Raw genomic sequence first — 14895 nt, 5'->3', positions numbered from 1 at the left:
ACAAAAGTTGCCTTGCAATTCCAAAAAGATCCCTAAAGATTCCTAACAATGTCACTATTGTTCTTCCTAAATTCATACTCACAGATTTGAAAACACAAATATCTGTATTTAGTTCAATCAATTTTATTTAATGTTTACAAGACTGGTTCCAAAAAGGCCACATTTTAAAAACCGCCCTGGGAACTTCTGCAAATTGGTACAGGGGAAAATCTTATTCGAGGCTTTATGACCTATTGTGTGCTCGTCATCCTAATTTATGGTGAGCAGAAGCTGCAGCTGGGCCCCAGCTGCTAATCTGCACAAGACAATACCCTGTGCCGCTGAGAGAGAACTCTTGCCCTCTCCTGATGGGGGGTCTTGGCAGTGTTCCCAATCTGTGCGAAGTCAGAGCCTCAGAACCAAGGCAACAGGTATAGCTGGTCTGAGCCAGAGTTTGTGCTGGCATGTGATATCATTAGTGTGTTCAATCCTGTATTTCTTTAAAAAAAAACTACTGCCAGGTCAGTAACTGGTTTCTCTTTCCTCTTTCATGCAAACACAATTTACTGGTGTTTCAAATAGGAAATATAACAGTCTACCACCATTAACTATTTTGTGGGACATTTTTGGAAATTTGTTCATCCTAAGATGTCACCAGTACTTAGACGGCCTTACCTTTCCACCATCGCTTTCTTTGATGACCATGTAGGGTTCTGCGCAGTCTGCAATCTCTCCCTGCTGAAGGACCTTTTCGATCTACCAACAAAAATAATATTAAAACAAAATGAGTGAATTATACTCATATAATGGGATCTATGTAACCATGAAAAGCATGTTTAATGACAATATTTAATGACACAGGGTGTTCATTACATATGTTCTCTGATTTAAAAATATAGTGTTGAGTCGGGTGGTGGTGGCACACACATTTAATCTCAGCACTCAGGAGGCAGAGGCAGGAGGTTCTCTGTGAGTTTGAGGCCAGCCTGGTCTACAGAGCAAGTTCCAGGACTGCCAGGGCTACACAGAGAAACCCTTTCTCTCTCTCTCTCTTCTCTCTCTCTCTCTATATATATATATATATATATATATATATATATATATATATATGATAGATAAACAGACAGATAGTATGGAGACTACTACAGAGTTTCAGAGGAGAAAAGGAACAAGACATATTAAAAAGATGATAACAGCAAATTGTAACAGTGGTTTCTTTATATAATGGGATTATGTGAGTTTTTTATTTTCTTCCTATTGCTAATGAGAAGTTTCTATTTTTAAACAATAAACATGTGTAGATCCACAATAAAAATGCAATAAAAGTTATTTTATAAAACAAAACCCCAGAGACACTATAGGAAGTGAAAAGCTCATTTTCTTTATTATTGCTTACAAAGTAAAACAGAGATATGGTCTCTGTAAAAGTCAGGCTGGGAACTAAAACCTTCCATAAAATGAATAAATGAACCGAATAAATCATCTATAATTGTGCCCCTTGTATTTCCTCTTAGGGCTGCTTCTCTGGATTTGACAGACAGAAAGAAATGCCTTGAGATGTGTGTCTGCTCATTCTGCTAATGAGTGCTAGTACTACCAAGCATCTGCTCCCATTTTGCTTCAAGTTAAGGAGTTGACAATCAATTGTCATAAATACAGGCACCATGTTTAGGGCAAAGAAAGGGAGAAATCTGCAATGTTCTAAATCCTTATTCAAAGAACGTTTAAGTGACCTTAGATGCTAAGGCTTAGCCCCATTAGTCTGTGTCACTCATTGAGACTCCTAGGAATAAATCTGGTCAACATAGGCCATAGGCACACATTCTTAATAGGCACCATTATCAGTGAGACATCAACTATTTCAATCTGAATATCCTACTGGTGGAGATAAGTTCAATGGCGTTTCAAAGAGAGTGGTACAGAGCTGCTCAATGGACAGTGACGTCGGGAAGGAGTCCCAGTCAAAAGTCTCTTTTTACAAAAGGGTTGTTTAAAAGCTCATCCTGTTGCTGGGGGTGTAAGAGAAGGCTGGCCCTGAGAAACGGGGCACACTGGAGACTGAAGTCACATCTCAAGTTGTCTGTCAGAGGCTAGATTGGGGATGCTGCCCTGTGGGTCCTGGAGAAACAGGACCACCACCGGCAGACTGTCTGAGAGCGTGTGACCTTTCACCATGGCAACCTTCCACAGCAGGATGGCTGAAGGCGATTTCCTTAGTAAGGAAGGAGCAGGCTTTATCTGAAGTTGCAACAACTCATGGAGGTCAGTGTAACCTACTCCCACTACACAGATGAGGAAACCAAGTCTCAGAAAGTCTGAGTCACAGCAGGCCACACAGTTTCTGACTGCACAGTCAGGACAGCAATCTAGGACCGTGGGACGTCCAACCCCCAGTCTTTCTAGTGTCCCAAGAGAAGTTACCAGAAAGGGAAGTGTTGTTGAGAAGGGAACAAACCAACATCACAGAGGACACTCAGGCTTGTTTCGTGGTTTCTTTCAGCTTTGCTGAGTGAGACCACAACGAGAATGTCAGAGCATGCAGCTCAGATTGTGCAGAATTACCTTGACAACCAGGTAGATGTCTGAGGATGGGTAGGTGACTGAGAACACCGCAGACCTTGCCTGACTTGATGGGTCCACTGAGGGCGTGTGAGCTCGCAGAAACCCTTTGAACTGGTCGGAGTTCAGGTCACAGTGGAAATTTTCTGAGATCTGCAAATGAGCGGCACAGGGAAGGGTAAGTCAGAGCTGTTGTATTCTCCGTCTAAAGGTGTCACAGGGAAAACGGCGACCATGGAGGCCAGAAGAGGGCATCAGAGCTCTTGGGACCGGAGTTACAGATGGTTGTGAGCTGTGGTGTGAGTGCTGGGAATTGAACTGAGGTCCTCTGAAGAAGCAGCCAGTGCTCTTAACCACCAAGTCACCTCTCCAGTCCCCAAGTCCTGTTTGTTATGACATCTAACCTCTTCATCAATACCAAGTCCATCTACTATATGGCTCCAGAGCTGCACATTTCCTTCAGTGCAGCCAGTTACACAGGTGGAGGATGGCAGAGGCATGATTGTCATCCCGTCGGAGTTACAAATGTCTAAACTACGGAACATTTAAAACTCAAGGAGGAATCTTGGGTCACTGAATTCTTTCAATGGAAAAATATTTCAGAGTTGGTGATGTCTTCACCATGCAGTGAATCCATCAATTTAGATAGTTGCTACATGTGATATCTGCCACTCACAATGAACCCATTTACTATTCTCTCTCTCTCTCTCTCTCTCTCTCTCTCTCTCTCTCTCTCTCTCCTCTCTCTCCTCTCTCCTCCCTCCCCCCAGGTGTGTGTGTGTGTGTGTGTGTGTGTGTGTGTGTGTGTGTGTGTTGTGTTACATGCAGAAGCAAAAGCAGGACATCTGTCTCTATCGCTTTCTGCTTTATTGCCTTAAGACAGGACTCTCTTAACTGGAAGCTTGCAGGTTCAGCTGGACAGGCTGGCCAGCGAGCTCTAGAATCAGCCGGTATCCTCCCCTAAATGCTGGGGCTACAGGACCGTGCAATCACGCATGGCTTTTCACGTGGGTGCTGGGGATTCGAACTCAGGTCCTTCCTCATGCTTGCACAGCAAGAACTCTCACCTCACCCACGGAGTCATCTCCCCTGGCCCACCATGGACCGACTCCACAGTACAAAAAACTCCAAGAGGAAAAAAAACATGCATAGCTGGACTTGTTAAAATGACACATTATTTGGTATGCCACAGAGCCTCAAGTGCTATCTATTTCTTTCTCTTTCCAACCAGCACTGCCTCTAGCAGGCCTTTCCCTTAAAGACTCTTTGAAGAACACAAACAGTAAATTTCCAGATCAGTTCTTAAAAAAAAAAATGGTAAAGAAAGAAAACCTGGAGCTATTAATGTTTATTTGCTTTCAAATCTGATGTGGATACTGGGCCTCAGCAGGGAGCAGTTGGCACACAAGCCTGGGTGTCTGAGTTTGAATTCCCAGAACATACATAAATGCTAGGTGGGCACAGCTGTAATTCCAGCAACTGAAAGGTGGAGAGTGGGAATCTCCGGAGCAAGCTGGCTAGCCAGATGAGCCAAGTCAGAAAGCTCTGGGTCCAACTGAGTGATCCTGCCTCCATGGGTAATGTGCAGAGTGATCAAGGAAGACAATTGACATCAACTTTGGCCTTCTATACACACATATACATATGTGCACACACCTGCAAATACACATACACATTCACCCATGCAGCACACACCCCTACACACACACACCCCTACAACACACACACACACACACACACACACACACACACACATCTGATGTGCTTTATTGCCACACAGAAGAGAGGTGGAAAACATGAACCCAAAGAATCATGTGGGATGTGTGTGTGTGGGATGGGCTCTTTGTTTTCGTACCTTTTTCCTTTCTTTAACGTCATAGAGGGCAATACTGGCAAAGAGAGGCTCAATTTCAATCTCAAACCTGTCAGAGAGAGAGAGAAAAAAAATATCAATATGGTTCTAGTCTGGATAAGTTTGAATGTTCTAAAAGCGCATGGATATATAAAATCATTAAAAATGTGAACACAATTCCAGAAATAGAGGGATAACCCCACAAATGTAAGAGACACAGATAGATACTAATGGGAAAATTATGAGAAGGTAATGGAAAATTCCAGCTCATTTGAGGTCATGGTGGGGACTACATTCTCTAAAAAATGTTTGCTTAAAAAAAGCTTGTTGGTGGCACAGCAAGAGTGAGCCGAATGGGATTTTGGTCTGAAACCAAACACTACACTTTGTATGTACATCATGCGGGGGACTCAAAATGCTAGTCAAGGACTCTGCTCCGGCCTCCAGCCCAGCCCCAGCAGTACTTACTCCCACTGAGACCGTCATGCTTTAAAGAATAGGCTCTCTTTCTTGGGCAATGGACTTGCTTACATTCTTCTGCTGATATCAAATCTCTACCATTTGGGGCTGGAAAGATGGCTCACTAGTTAAAAGCGAGTATTGCTCCTGTAGAGAACCCTAGTTTGATTCCCAGAACCAACAACAGGAAACTCACAACCTCCTGTAATTCCAGTTCCAGGAGATCTGACACCCTCTTCTAGCCTTTCCAGGCACATTGACTCACATGCAAATACCCCCCTCCTCAACATGTAAACATGATTAAAAAGTTAATAAATAAAAAGCTCCAAAGATCTACAGTTCAATCCTAAGGAACAAGACTTTTCAGATAGTTAAAAAGGAAATATTTCATTGCTTTTCCATAGACTTACAATAGAACATTAAGATGATGACTGGGCCATGATGCCAATGAATGTGTGGCTCGTCCTAACTGCTATGGAAGGCTGCTCACTTGAGACAGATTGAGAACAGGGGAGAGAAGGGAAGGGATTAAGCACATGGCAAATACTGAGGTGTCCTGGCCTTGTTTGATTTAGAATGAGGAGTTCCTGGGGCCAGGGATTTATTTTAGGAGAAGAGTACTTGCCTACCATACACAGGTTCTAGGTTGGTTCTGAACACATACACACAGCCAGACACCCTATCAAAACCAGAACTAGACACCTCACATATTAACCCTGACTGCTGATTCCCTCTGAAATCATAGGTTTTAAGAAAACACCCCCAAACTAAGCCTGGCACATGTTATACATACGTGTAAAATATAGCTGTACCTCCCAAATATCTCAGTTTAACAAGCCATTACTTTGGACACTGCCCACTGAGAGCACCAGCAAAGTTGCTGGACGGTTACTCGTGCCTCAGAAGCCATGCAGATTAGGGCAGATTTCCTCTCAAGGCATACATGAGGGGGTGGCCTTACTGACATACAGTTCTTCCTCAAAGCGGCCTTTCTAGGCAGACAGAAGGGCCAGCTGGCCCATGGCATCTTCAGTGATGAGGTAACGTGGAATACTGGTATACTCATGGACAAGGAGTCAAACAGCTCTGGGCTCCGTTCCTTCTGCTCCCACCTGTTACTAACCTTCCTAATTCTACTTGTTTGTCTGCAAAGTAAGGGAAGGGCGCTGCCTTACCCATTTTCCATGGATGTCTTATGAATCATGTCAGATAATGTATGTAACATACATAGAAAACAATGCCTAGCAGCAGCATCACATACCACAGCAAATCCCCACCAAATTACCCAGAAGAAGGGTAAACACACTGCATGTGTATAGTAATATTCTATTGGGCATATAAAATGCTATATTATATGCATATGTAGGCTGTGTTAAATGAAATAAAACCATCTTGAAAGGATATGTACTGTATGATTCCACTTGTGGGATGTATTCATGTAGTCAAATTCAGAGATAGAAAGTAATGTAGTGGCTATCAGGAGATAGGGAGGAGGGGGTCATGGGGATTAGTGTTGAGAGGATATCAAGTTCTACTTTGGAAAGATAGAAACATCTAGAAATGAATGGCGGTGATGGTTGTACAACAATGTTCTTGTACTCAACAGCACTGAACTGCACATCAAAATGGTGGATTTTGTTTCATACATTTGTCACACACACTGCAAATACTTTTATCATTCTTTCTCTAGTCAGAAAATAGCCCTCCCGCCCCCCACCACTGTTTTCAGTTTTTTGAGACGGGAGTCTTGCTATATAGCTCAGGCTGGCCCTAGAATCTACTGTGATCCCCCTGCCTCTGCCTCTTCCATGCTAGGATTACAGGCATGAGCCGACATGCCTGGCAGGAAATAGAACTTTAGCTGAGGGCTTTGCTGAGCTGAGCATGTCTCCATGCCTCCTGGCAGGGCCAGCCTGTACTGAAGCATGCACTCTGTGATACAAAGGGTCTGAGCACTGCTGGGTGATAGACTGGTATTGAGTGTTAAGCGCTTGTGGTCCAGGGAAGAGAAGAGAAGTCCATTATGATGCCTTAGAGTTCCAGGGTGGCGTGCCAACCCCTTCCTCTTCACAGCTGAGTAGCACAGAGACCACACTCCTGCTCTACAGGGAAGCTGAGGTGCAGAGTGAGAAGTGAAGCGACCTGGCAAAGGCCGCCAAGCTAGGAACTTCAGAGGTAGGCTTCGAGGCTGTCTCTTTTAAGCCGTGGGCAAGGGCTTTTTCTACCACTGTTTTTCCAGGTGTGGCCCTCAGATACCAGCATCGAGGCAACCATGCAGGAGTTCTGGGTCCACCTGGGCCCTGCTGAAGCAGAATCCCTTGGGGGAGATGGCTATAAGAGACTCCCCAACCTGCATTAAGACCACCCCCCGGCAAGATTTAGTGTACATTAAAGTTCCAGTGCTAAAGAGAGTCCTCTGAACAGAGGTTACTTTGTATATGAGGGTATTAATTTTTTTTTAAATTTATTTAACTTTATTTTATGCGCATTAGTGTGAAGGTATCAGATACCATGGAACTGGAATTACAGACAGTTGTGAGCTGTCATGTGGGTGCTAGGAAATGAACCTAGGACCTCTGGAAGAACAGCCAGTGCTCTTAACCACTGAGCCATCTCCGCAGCCCCCGAGGCTATTAAACTTTAAATTAAAAGATTCCCCTGCCTTCAATACTTTGTGGGATATTTTGGTTTTACTCTGATACTCCTGAGACGGCCCAATAAAGTTATACCTTGAATAAGGGGGCAGGGCCAGTGGTTGGATGACTGGAATTGGCCACAGAGAAGCCAGAAATTTGGAGAGAGAAAACACACAGGAAAGAAAGGACAGGGATTGGAGTTTGAGCTTCCTTTTGGTTCTGGGACAAGGGAAGAGACAAAATTTCTAAAATTTCTTTTTTTGGGACAAGGGAAGAGACAAAATTTCTAAAATTTCTTCTTTTTTTTTTCTTTACCCAGTTTATAGTTAGGACCATTTCTTTGGTTTGTCTCTTCTCTCCAGGGTGTACAAATATGAATGTCACTTGAACAGGCCAAGGGTATTGGCTACACACATCAGTTGTGTTTAATTTCTCCTCTAGGAGGTGGGAAACATCATTAGAAACTGGCTTGACAGTTTTCATTAAAGAAACTCAAGTGACTCCGTGTTTTTTAAATAATTCATGTCTAGCTCAGCAGGACAAGTTTCCCCGTCTGTGAGAACAGCTGCTGCAGGTTATGTATCAGGTAAGTCTGGAAGGCTTGGTGACAGTCAGCCTTGGGGAAGTTCCTCTAGTCCCAAAGACAGACCCACTGCATCTAAGTGTAGCCTGACTGAGTATTTGTGGGGGTGAGTGTGGCGGACAGCAGGGCAGAGGAAAGGCCCTGGCGCCTCCCCCAGGAACTGGCTAACGTGAAAAGGGGCTATAACAAAGCCAGCGCAGGTCACTGCATGAGTCCTGGGGCAGAACCAGGGAGACTACACATCAGAATCACAGGTTAGGTCATCTGGTCTAATGTCTTCACGTCTGAGAAAGAACCCAAATTCCCAGAGAAGATGACAGGGTTGAAACGAAGCCCCGAATGCAGGATCCAGATGTCTAAGCACAAAGTAGGCACTATGGAGGCAAGCCTCACACTGACTGTGAGACAGATGGTCCTCCTCACTGTGTGGCAAAATGCTTGGCTTCTGTACTCGCCTCAGCGTGAAACCTGGGCCTCGCCCATGCTACGCACGTTTTCTACCACTGAGGTACATCTCCTGTATTTTCACAACGGTCTGTGATGTGAAAATATCGAAAAGCTAATCTCTAAAGTCTGCAGAGAGGAAGAGCAGCCTGCAGGCACTCTGGGGGAGCACACAGCAATGCACTGGGGTGCATGAAGAAAATACTGAGGTATTTTATTTCATTCTTTACATTTCCTCATTTCTGTACACTTTATAACGACAGTACTTTAATATGAAATATCTATCGTGTGTGCGTGCTTCGTCAAGAGTTCATGAACAAGCATGAACTGATTCTAGAGCACTGCTGGATTCACTACTGCTTTTGTAACTCTTCACTCATTTGATTTATTTGGTGTTAGGGAACTGTGCCGGCTAATTTTATGTCAACTTGACACAGACCAGAGTCATCTGAAAGGAGAGAACCCCAACTGAGAAAATGCCTCCCTAAGATTGGGCTGCAGGCAAGCCCGTAGAGCATTTTCTTAATTAGTGATTGATGGGGGAGCACACCCTGAGTGGGGCCACCCCTCAGCTGGTGGTCCTGGTTTCGATTAGAAAGCAGGTTGAGCAAACCACAGAGAGCAATCTAGCTAGCGAGCAGCGTCCCTCCATGGCCTCTGCATCAGCCCCTGCCTCCAAGATCCTGCTTCCTTCAGTGATGGACTATGGACGTGGAAGCATAAGCCAAATAAACATTTTCCTCCCTAACTTGCTTTTGGTTACGGGGTTTCATCATAGCAATTGTAACTCGATTTAAGATGGGGAACAAACTGAGGGTCTCAAATTTATACATGCTAGGCAAGTGCTCTACCACCTAGTTACACCTCCAACCCACAGTTATTTTTATTAATTTAAGAAAATTAACAATTACCTTATATGCCTAACTTTTCTAGACACCTGTGTTTGCTTTCCATATCATAGGAGATTGGTTGTTGAAGGTTTGGTAGGAACAGAATCCAGGTCTAGTCAACTCTAAGCCTTATCTTTCCATGACCCCAACGCTCCTGCTATTGAAAGGGTGCCGGGAGAATCTTCCTGACTCCAGGATGATGATGCAGGCAAAACTGTATCTAAAAAGCCAGGCAGACATCAGTTCAGTGTGCCTGATACTTACTTCAGAGTCAGCACCTTGACGAGTATTCTGTTGCCCAGATGTTCCTTAGGACATTCCGGTACCGGACGTATTTCCACAGCATCCTCCTGGAAGAGAAATCGTTAGCAACTTCCCACAGGGCTTTGTGGTTGGAGGAGAGCCAGGGGAGGAAGGGCTGCCCGTGTCCCCGCTCTGTTTCCAGAGCAGAACCCTGCTCTGTCTTGAGAAGACAGCTTGCCACCCCTCCCTGGACACTCAAAGCCAGCATGTACAGCAAACGTTCTCTCCTGTCGGAAAAGGAGCATTTAAGAGAAAGAGCCTGGGGGTTATGTGGGGAGGAAGGAAATGCAAACATGGCCATGGCTTAGTAACATCTACCAGATGGCACTGCAAAAATCTACAGCTCGCCGGGCGGTGGTGGCACACGCCTTTAATCCCAGCACTCGGGAGGCAGAGGCAGACGGATCTCTGTGAGTTCGAGGCCAGCCTGGGCTACCAAGTGAGTTCCAGGAAAGGCGCAAAGCTACACAGAGAAACCCTGTCTCGAAAAACCAAAAAAAAAAAAAAAAAAAAAAAAAAAAAAAAAATCTACAGCTCTGGTCTTCCTCCCCCTCGGAAGCTCCAAACACACATTCAGAACAATTCTCTTTCCAGGTCTTTTTTTTTTTTTTAATTTTTTTTAAACATTTATATTTTCTCTGTGTGCTTGTCGGAGTGCTTGCTTGTGTGCCAACAGCAGGTGTCACCTCATGGTAACTCTGTACCCAGTGTGGTGGGATGCTCCAAGTGGGGAACTCACCACAGCTCCACCCTCCCTCCTCACAGCCTCCCCCCCCCCCCCCCTCCCCCCACCTCCCCACCCCACAGCTCCCATCGCTGAGGTCCCAGGTGGCATCTTGCTGGTGGCCCTACTGGCTTCCCTTCTAAGGAGCCGAGCTGGAGTCCTGAAGGGTAAGCTGGGACTTCCATGATTACCAGAGCAGACACCTCCACAGGGAAGACCCATTTACTAGAAAGACATCACACTTATGTATTTCTAATAGTAGCTTTGGTTTGAATTAGAACTTTTAGAATCTTCTTTGAAATAAGCTCTAGTTGAGGAAATTTTACACATATGTCGAAGCAGATAGACCAATAAAGTGAACCTCCATTTAGGCACACTCGGCACCAACCATTTCAGCTCAGGTTCCTGTTGTCTGTATTCCCTGGCCAGTTCCCCATACTTAATACTGAACTATTTAAAAAGCAAGTTCCCACACATCATACAGCTTCATTTGCAAGTATTTTAGTACACATGGGGACTTTTAAAAAACATGAATAATAACACTGACCTAAAAACTAACTATAATTTCATAGTGTCACTAAATATTTTGTGCCAGTTTGGTAAATCAGGATCTAAACAAGGTTCATATTCATACATTTGGATAACGTATTTCCTAGGCTTCCTGTAACTGAATTTATTGAGGCTTCACATTTATCAGAAATAAAAGACAAAACCCAAGTAGCAAGGGAAGAAATGGATGCTTTAGTGGATTCCTGAGGTCTTCATCATCCTGGAATGTATATGTGTTTATGTGTACCTACGTGTGTATACACATGTATGTGGTTTATGTGTGTGGGTATGTGTACATGAGTTTTTGTGTGTTTGTGTATGTCTGTGTATGTATAGTATAGGTGTATGTGTGTGTTATATGTGTATGAATCTATGTGTGTATACACATGTATGTGGTTTATGTGTGTATGTATGTGTGTGCATATGAGTTTGTGTGTGTGTGGGTGTGTGTGTGTGTGTGTGTGTGTGTGTGTGTGTGTGTGTTAAAACAAGAGAAAGAGGGAGGGAGAAAGCATGATTTGTTGATCCCACAAATCCAGTGGCCAACTCCACATTTGAGTTCCTGGGATTTGGCTATGAGGGCCAGTGAGTACCCGCCTCCTCTTTTAAAAATTGTTTTGTAGTTAGAGTCCATCACCTATAGACTGTGCAGCAAACTCTTCTGTGATGTGGAGTGAAGGGGGACAGCTTTCTGAGGGGTTAACACAGAATAGCCTGTCATAGGGAGAGTCGGAATCAGGAAAGGGCTTGCATGGTGAAAACTTGGCAACGGAATCCAACTTTGGCCTTTTCTACAGACTCTTAAAATTTCAACAAAAGGATCTGCCCTTCTAATGTTCTTTATTGGGAAATAAAATAGTGGTAACATAAAATAATCTTATTAGTGTGCCATTAAAAAAAATCAGCATTTATAATCCTTTCAGAGCAGGCAGAATTCACCTCTGCTCCATAGGATTTTCTTGGCTAAGGTTCAAATAACAAGCACAAACATGATTTCTTTGAGAACAACTTCAAAATAGTAAAGGGCTGGTGTAGAGGCTCTCAAGCATTTTACACATTCCAGTTTACAAGTAGCTGGCCTGGTAATTACACAGCATTCCTCTCCACTCAATAAAAGTAGGCCACTGGGACCTGAGCTAAGGTATAACTTTCAGCCCCCATCTGAATTATTGCATTGTCTCAAAAACCATAAAACAACACTCCTAAAAACAGTTTATGGTTCATTCTTTGAATCGAATCAGACTGGAAATCCTCCCATTCAATCTAAGGAGACTTTGATGGTGAATGTCTGACTCATCCTGTTCCCTTCCTGTACTTTCTTCTCTCATCTGATGTCCCTTTTAGTCTCTTTCCCCCCCGTCCCCCTCCCCCTGTCAGACAGCGTTTCTGTGTAGCCCTGGCTGTCCTGGATCTCGCTCTGTAGACCAGGCTGGCCTCAAACTCAAAGAGATCAATCAACCTGCCTCTGCCTACTGAGTGCTGGGATTAAAGGTGCGTGCCACCACCGCCTGGCACTGTGGTCTCTTACGTTACACTTAGTATCCCATCGCCATGGAGATGAGCAGAAAGGGAAGAAAGTAGAGGCCAAACCTGTCGGATTTAATATTTCTTGACAAATCTCACTGTTTAGTCTTCATGTTGTGAATAAAGGTTGAAAAGTTAGAAACTGTCTGTGTTCCAGTGGTGTGTGCTAGTGACTGGGTCTTCACGCACAGGCAGGTCAGCAAACACGAAGACTGTCAGGGCCCTGCTTTCTAATTTAGTTCACCTGCTGAATCCTGAACAAATTGCTCAAATGTGTCCATCCTTTCTGATGAATTTCTAATTCAAAATATGGTGATGGTATTAAGGCCCATATTCTTCCTAATTTATTTTAAAGTAAATATTTTACATTGATAATAAAATTATATTTATGGGAAAAAATGTGATGTTTATGTATTCATCATAAGAAGATTCTTATACAATACCTTGCCAATTTATCTTTTCATTTGGTGGTGAGAAAGTTAAGTCTATTTTTATTAACAATTTAAAAATATATACTACCTTATCATTTATTGTGGTCATCATACAGTAAAAAATAAGTCAGTAAAATCTAGTGCTCCAGTTTAACTGAAACTTTATATCTTTTGACCAATCTTTCTCTCCTATCTGTCTTAGTTGCTTCCTTTCTATTTTCTTCCTATGAAACACTTTTTATATGCCCCATACAAGACAGACACTTTGTGTGTGTGTGTGTGTGTGTGTGTGTGTGTGTGTGTGTGTGTATGTACTTGTCCATGTGGGCCACAGGTCATCATTAGGGGTCTTCCTTACTACCTCATTTTTGAGTGAGAACCTCCCACCTGGACCTCACCATTTGGGTGAGACTGGCAGAGCCCCAGGATCCCGCCATCTCTGCTCCCAGGGCTAGAGTTCCAGATAAATGCCAGTGTGCAGTGTTCATGCAGGCGCTGGGCAGCAAGCATTCGACCCACTGAGCTGGCTCCCGAGCCCCAAGATACTGATTTATTTAATGGTAAGTAAGTCCGTTTTCAATGCATCGATTGCTCACTGATTTATTTAATGGTAAGGAAGCCTGTTTTCAATGTATCTGATGGTTCTCTAACTTCTCCATTTATTTATATATTTGTGTGTGCTGAGGCCAGGAGTGGGTGGAGTCAGAGAACCTTCTGGAGCTGGTTCTCTCACTCTAGCGTGTGGGTTCTGGGGATCAAACTCCAGTCATCTGTCTTGGTGACACACACCATTGCCCACTGCTCCATCTTTCTGGTCCCAAGACATTTACTTTTAATCTCCTTCAGAGGATTTGAGGCTTTCAGACAAAACTGCAACTAAGATAAGTAGATAAGAAAGCAAGATTATACTGGGCAGTGGTGGTGCACATCTGTAATCCCAGCACTCCAGAGGCTGAGCCAGACGGATCTCTGTGAGTTTGGAGGCCAGCCTGGTCTACAGAGTGAGTTCCAGGACAGGAACCAAAACTACACAGAGAAACCCTGTCTTGAAAAATCGAAAAAGAAAGGAAGGAAGGAAGGAAGGAAGGAAGGAAGGAAGGAAGGAAGGAAGGAAGGAAGGAAGGAAGGAAGGAAGGAAGGAAGGAAGGAAGGGAAAGGAAAGGAGAAAGGAAAAAGGAAAAAGGAAAGAAGGAAAGGAAAGGAAGAAAGAATTGGCAAACAAAGATAAGGGAGGAGCAACTGGGCTAAATGTAAGCTGCCGTGTTGCTGGGGGAACCACAAATGCAACTCTAGGAAAGGCATTCTGAGGCTTGAGGGACACTTCCCCGTTACATCCTCCTAAGTGTGGGCTGGATGATGAGCCCTCACTGTCCTATGACACAGCCACAGCGGACTTGCTGCTGCATCTCCTTCTTGTTGTCCCCCTCCTAGACCAGTGGGAAGTGAGTCAAAGGGGGCTGGGTCACAGGAAAAGCAGCTGCGCAGGGCAGGGCAGGCCTTCTGATGTCTTGCTGTGTCCGGGGACCAAATCTCAAAGATTTACACTCACAGACAGGTGCATTACCTTTTATGCAAAACTTCCCCAGATCTTACTCCTTTTTATTATTTTTGTGTGCATGTTTGTATGTGTGCACCTGGGCATGTGTGTGCCACGATGGGTAGGCAGAGGTCAGAGGACAACTTTGTGGAGTCAGTTCTCTCCCACCACTTTTATGTGAACTCTGGTGATCAAACTCGGGTCTCCGGGCCTGCAGAGCGAGCACTTTGTCCACTGAGCCATCTCGCCAGCCCCCAGGTCTTGGTTCTGGCAACGGAACTTTCTATAAAACTTGCAGAGCAGCAGAGACAGAGCAGCTGTCTGTCCTGGCAAGCCCTGGAAGTGCAGGGAACCCGACAAGCAAAGGTAAAGGCTGAAAACAAGGAGCCAAAACACATAAGGCTCCAACGATGGCCACCTCTCAT

General features: G+C 44.3%; 1 protein-coding gene across 3 annotated transcripts in view; it reads right to left on the bottom strand.

Annotated features, from left to right (window-relative positions):
• Dock8 (dedicator of cytokinesis 8) overlaps positions 1 to 14895 on the bottom strand; it is a 201826-nt gene that overhangs the window by 104594 nt on the left and 82337 nt on the right. For all 3 annotated transcript variants that reach the window (XM_028894144.2, XM_037205379.1, XM_037205382.1), the window contains 4 exons: positions 9667 to 9752; positions 4394 to 4460; positions 2542 to 2691; positions 655 to 735 (listed from right to left, as the gene is read on the bottom strand). In XM_028894144.2, coding sequence (XP_028749977.1) covers positions 655 to 735; positions 2542 to 2691; positions 4394 to 4460; positions 9667 to 9752 — 384 coding nt within the window. The remainder of the gene's footprint in view (positions 1 to 654; positions 736 to 2541; positions 2692 to 4393; positions 4461 to 9666; positions 9753 to 14895) is intronic.

Source organism: Peromyscus leucopus, chromosome 1 (assembly GCF_004664715.2).
Source record: "Peromyscus leucopus breed LL Stock chromosome 1, UCI_PerLeu_2.1, whole genome shotgun sequence".
NCBI classification, from domain to species: domain Eukaryota; kingdom Metazoa; phylum Chordata; class Mammalia; order Rodentia; family Cricetidae; genus Peromyscus; species Peromyscus leucopus.
Note: the sequence above shows the minus strand (reverse complement) of the source record. Positions and strands in the feature narration are given on the sequence as shown.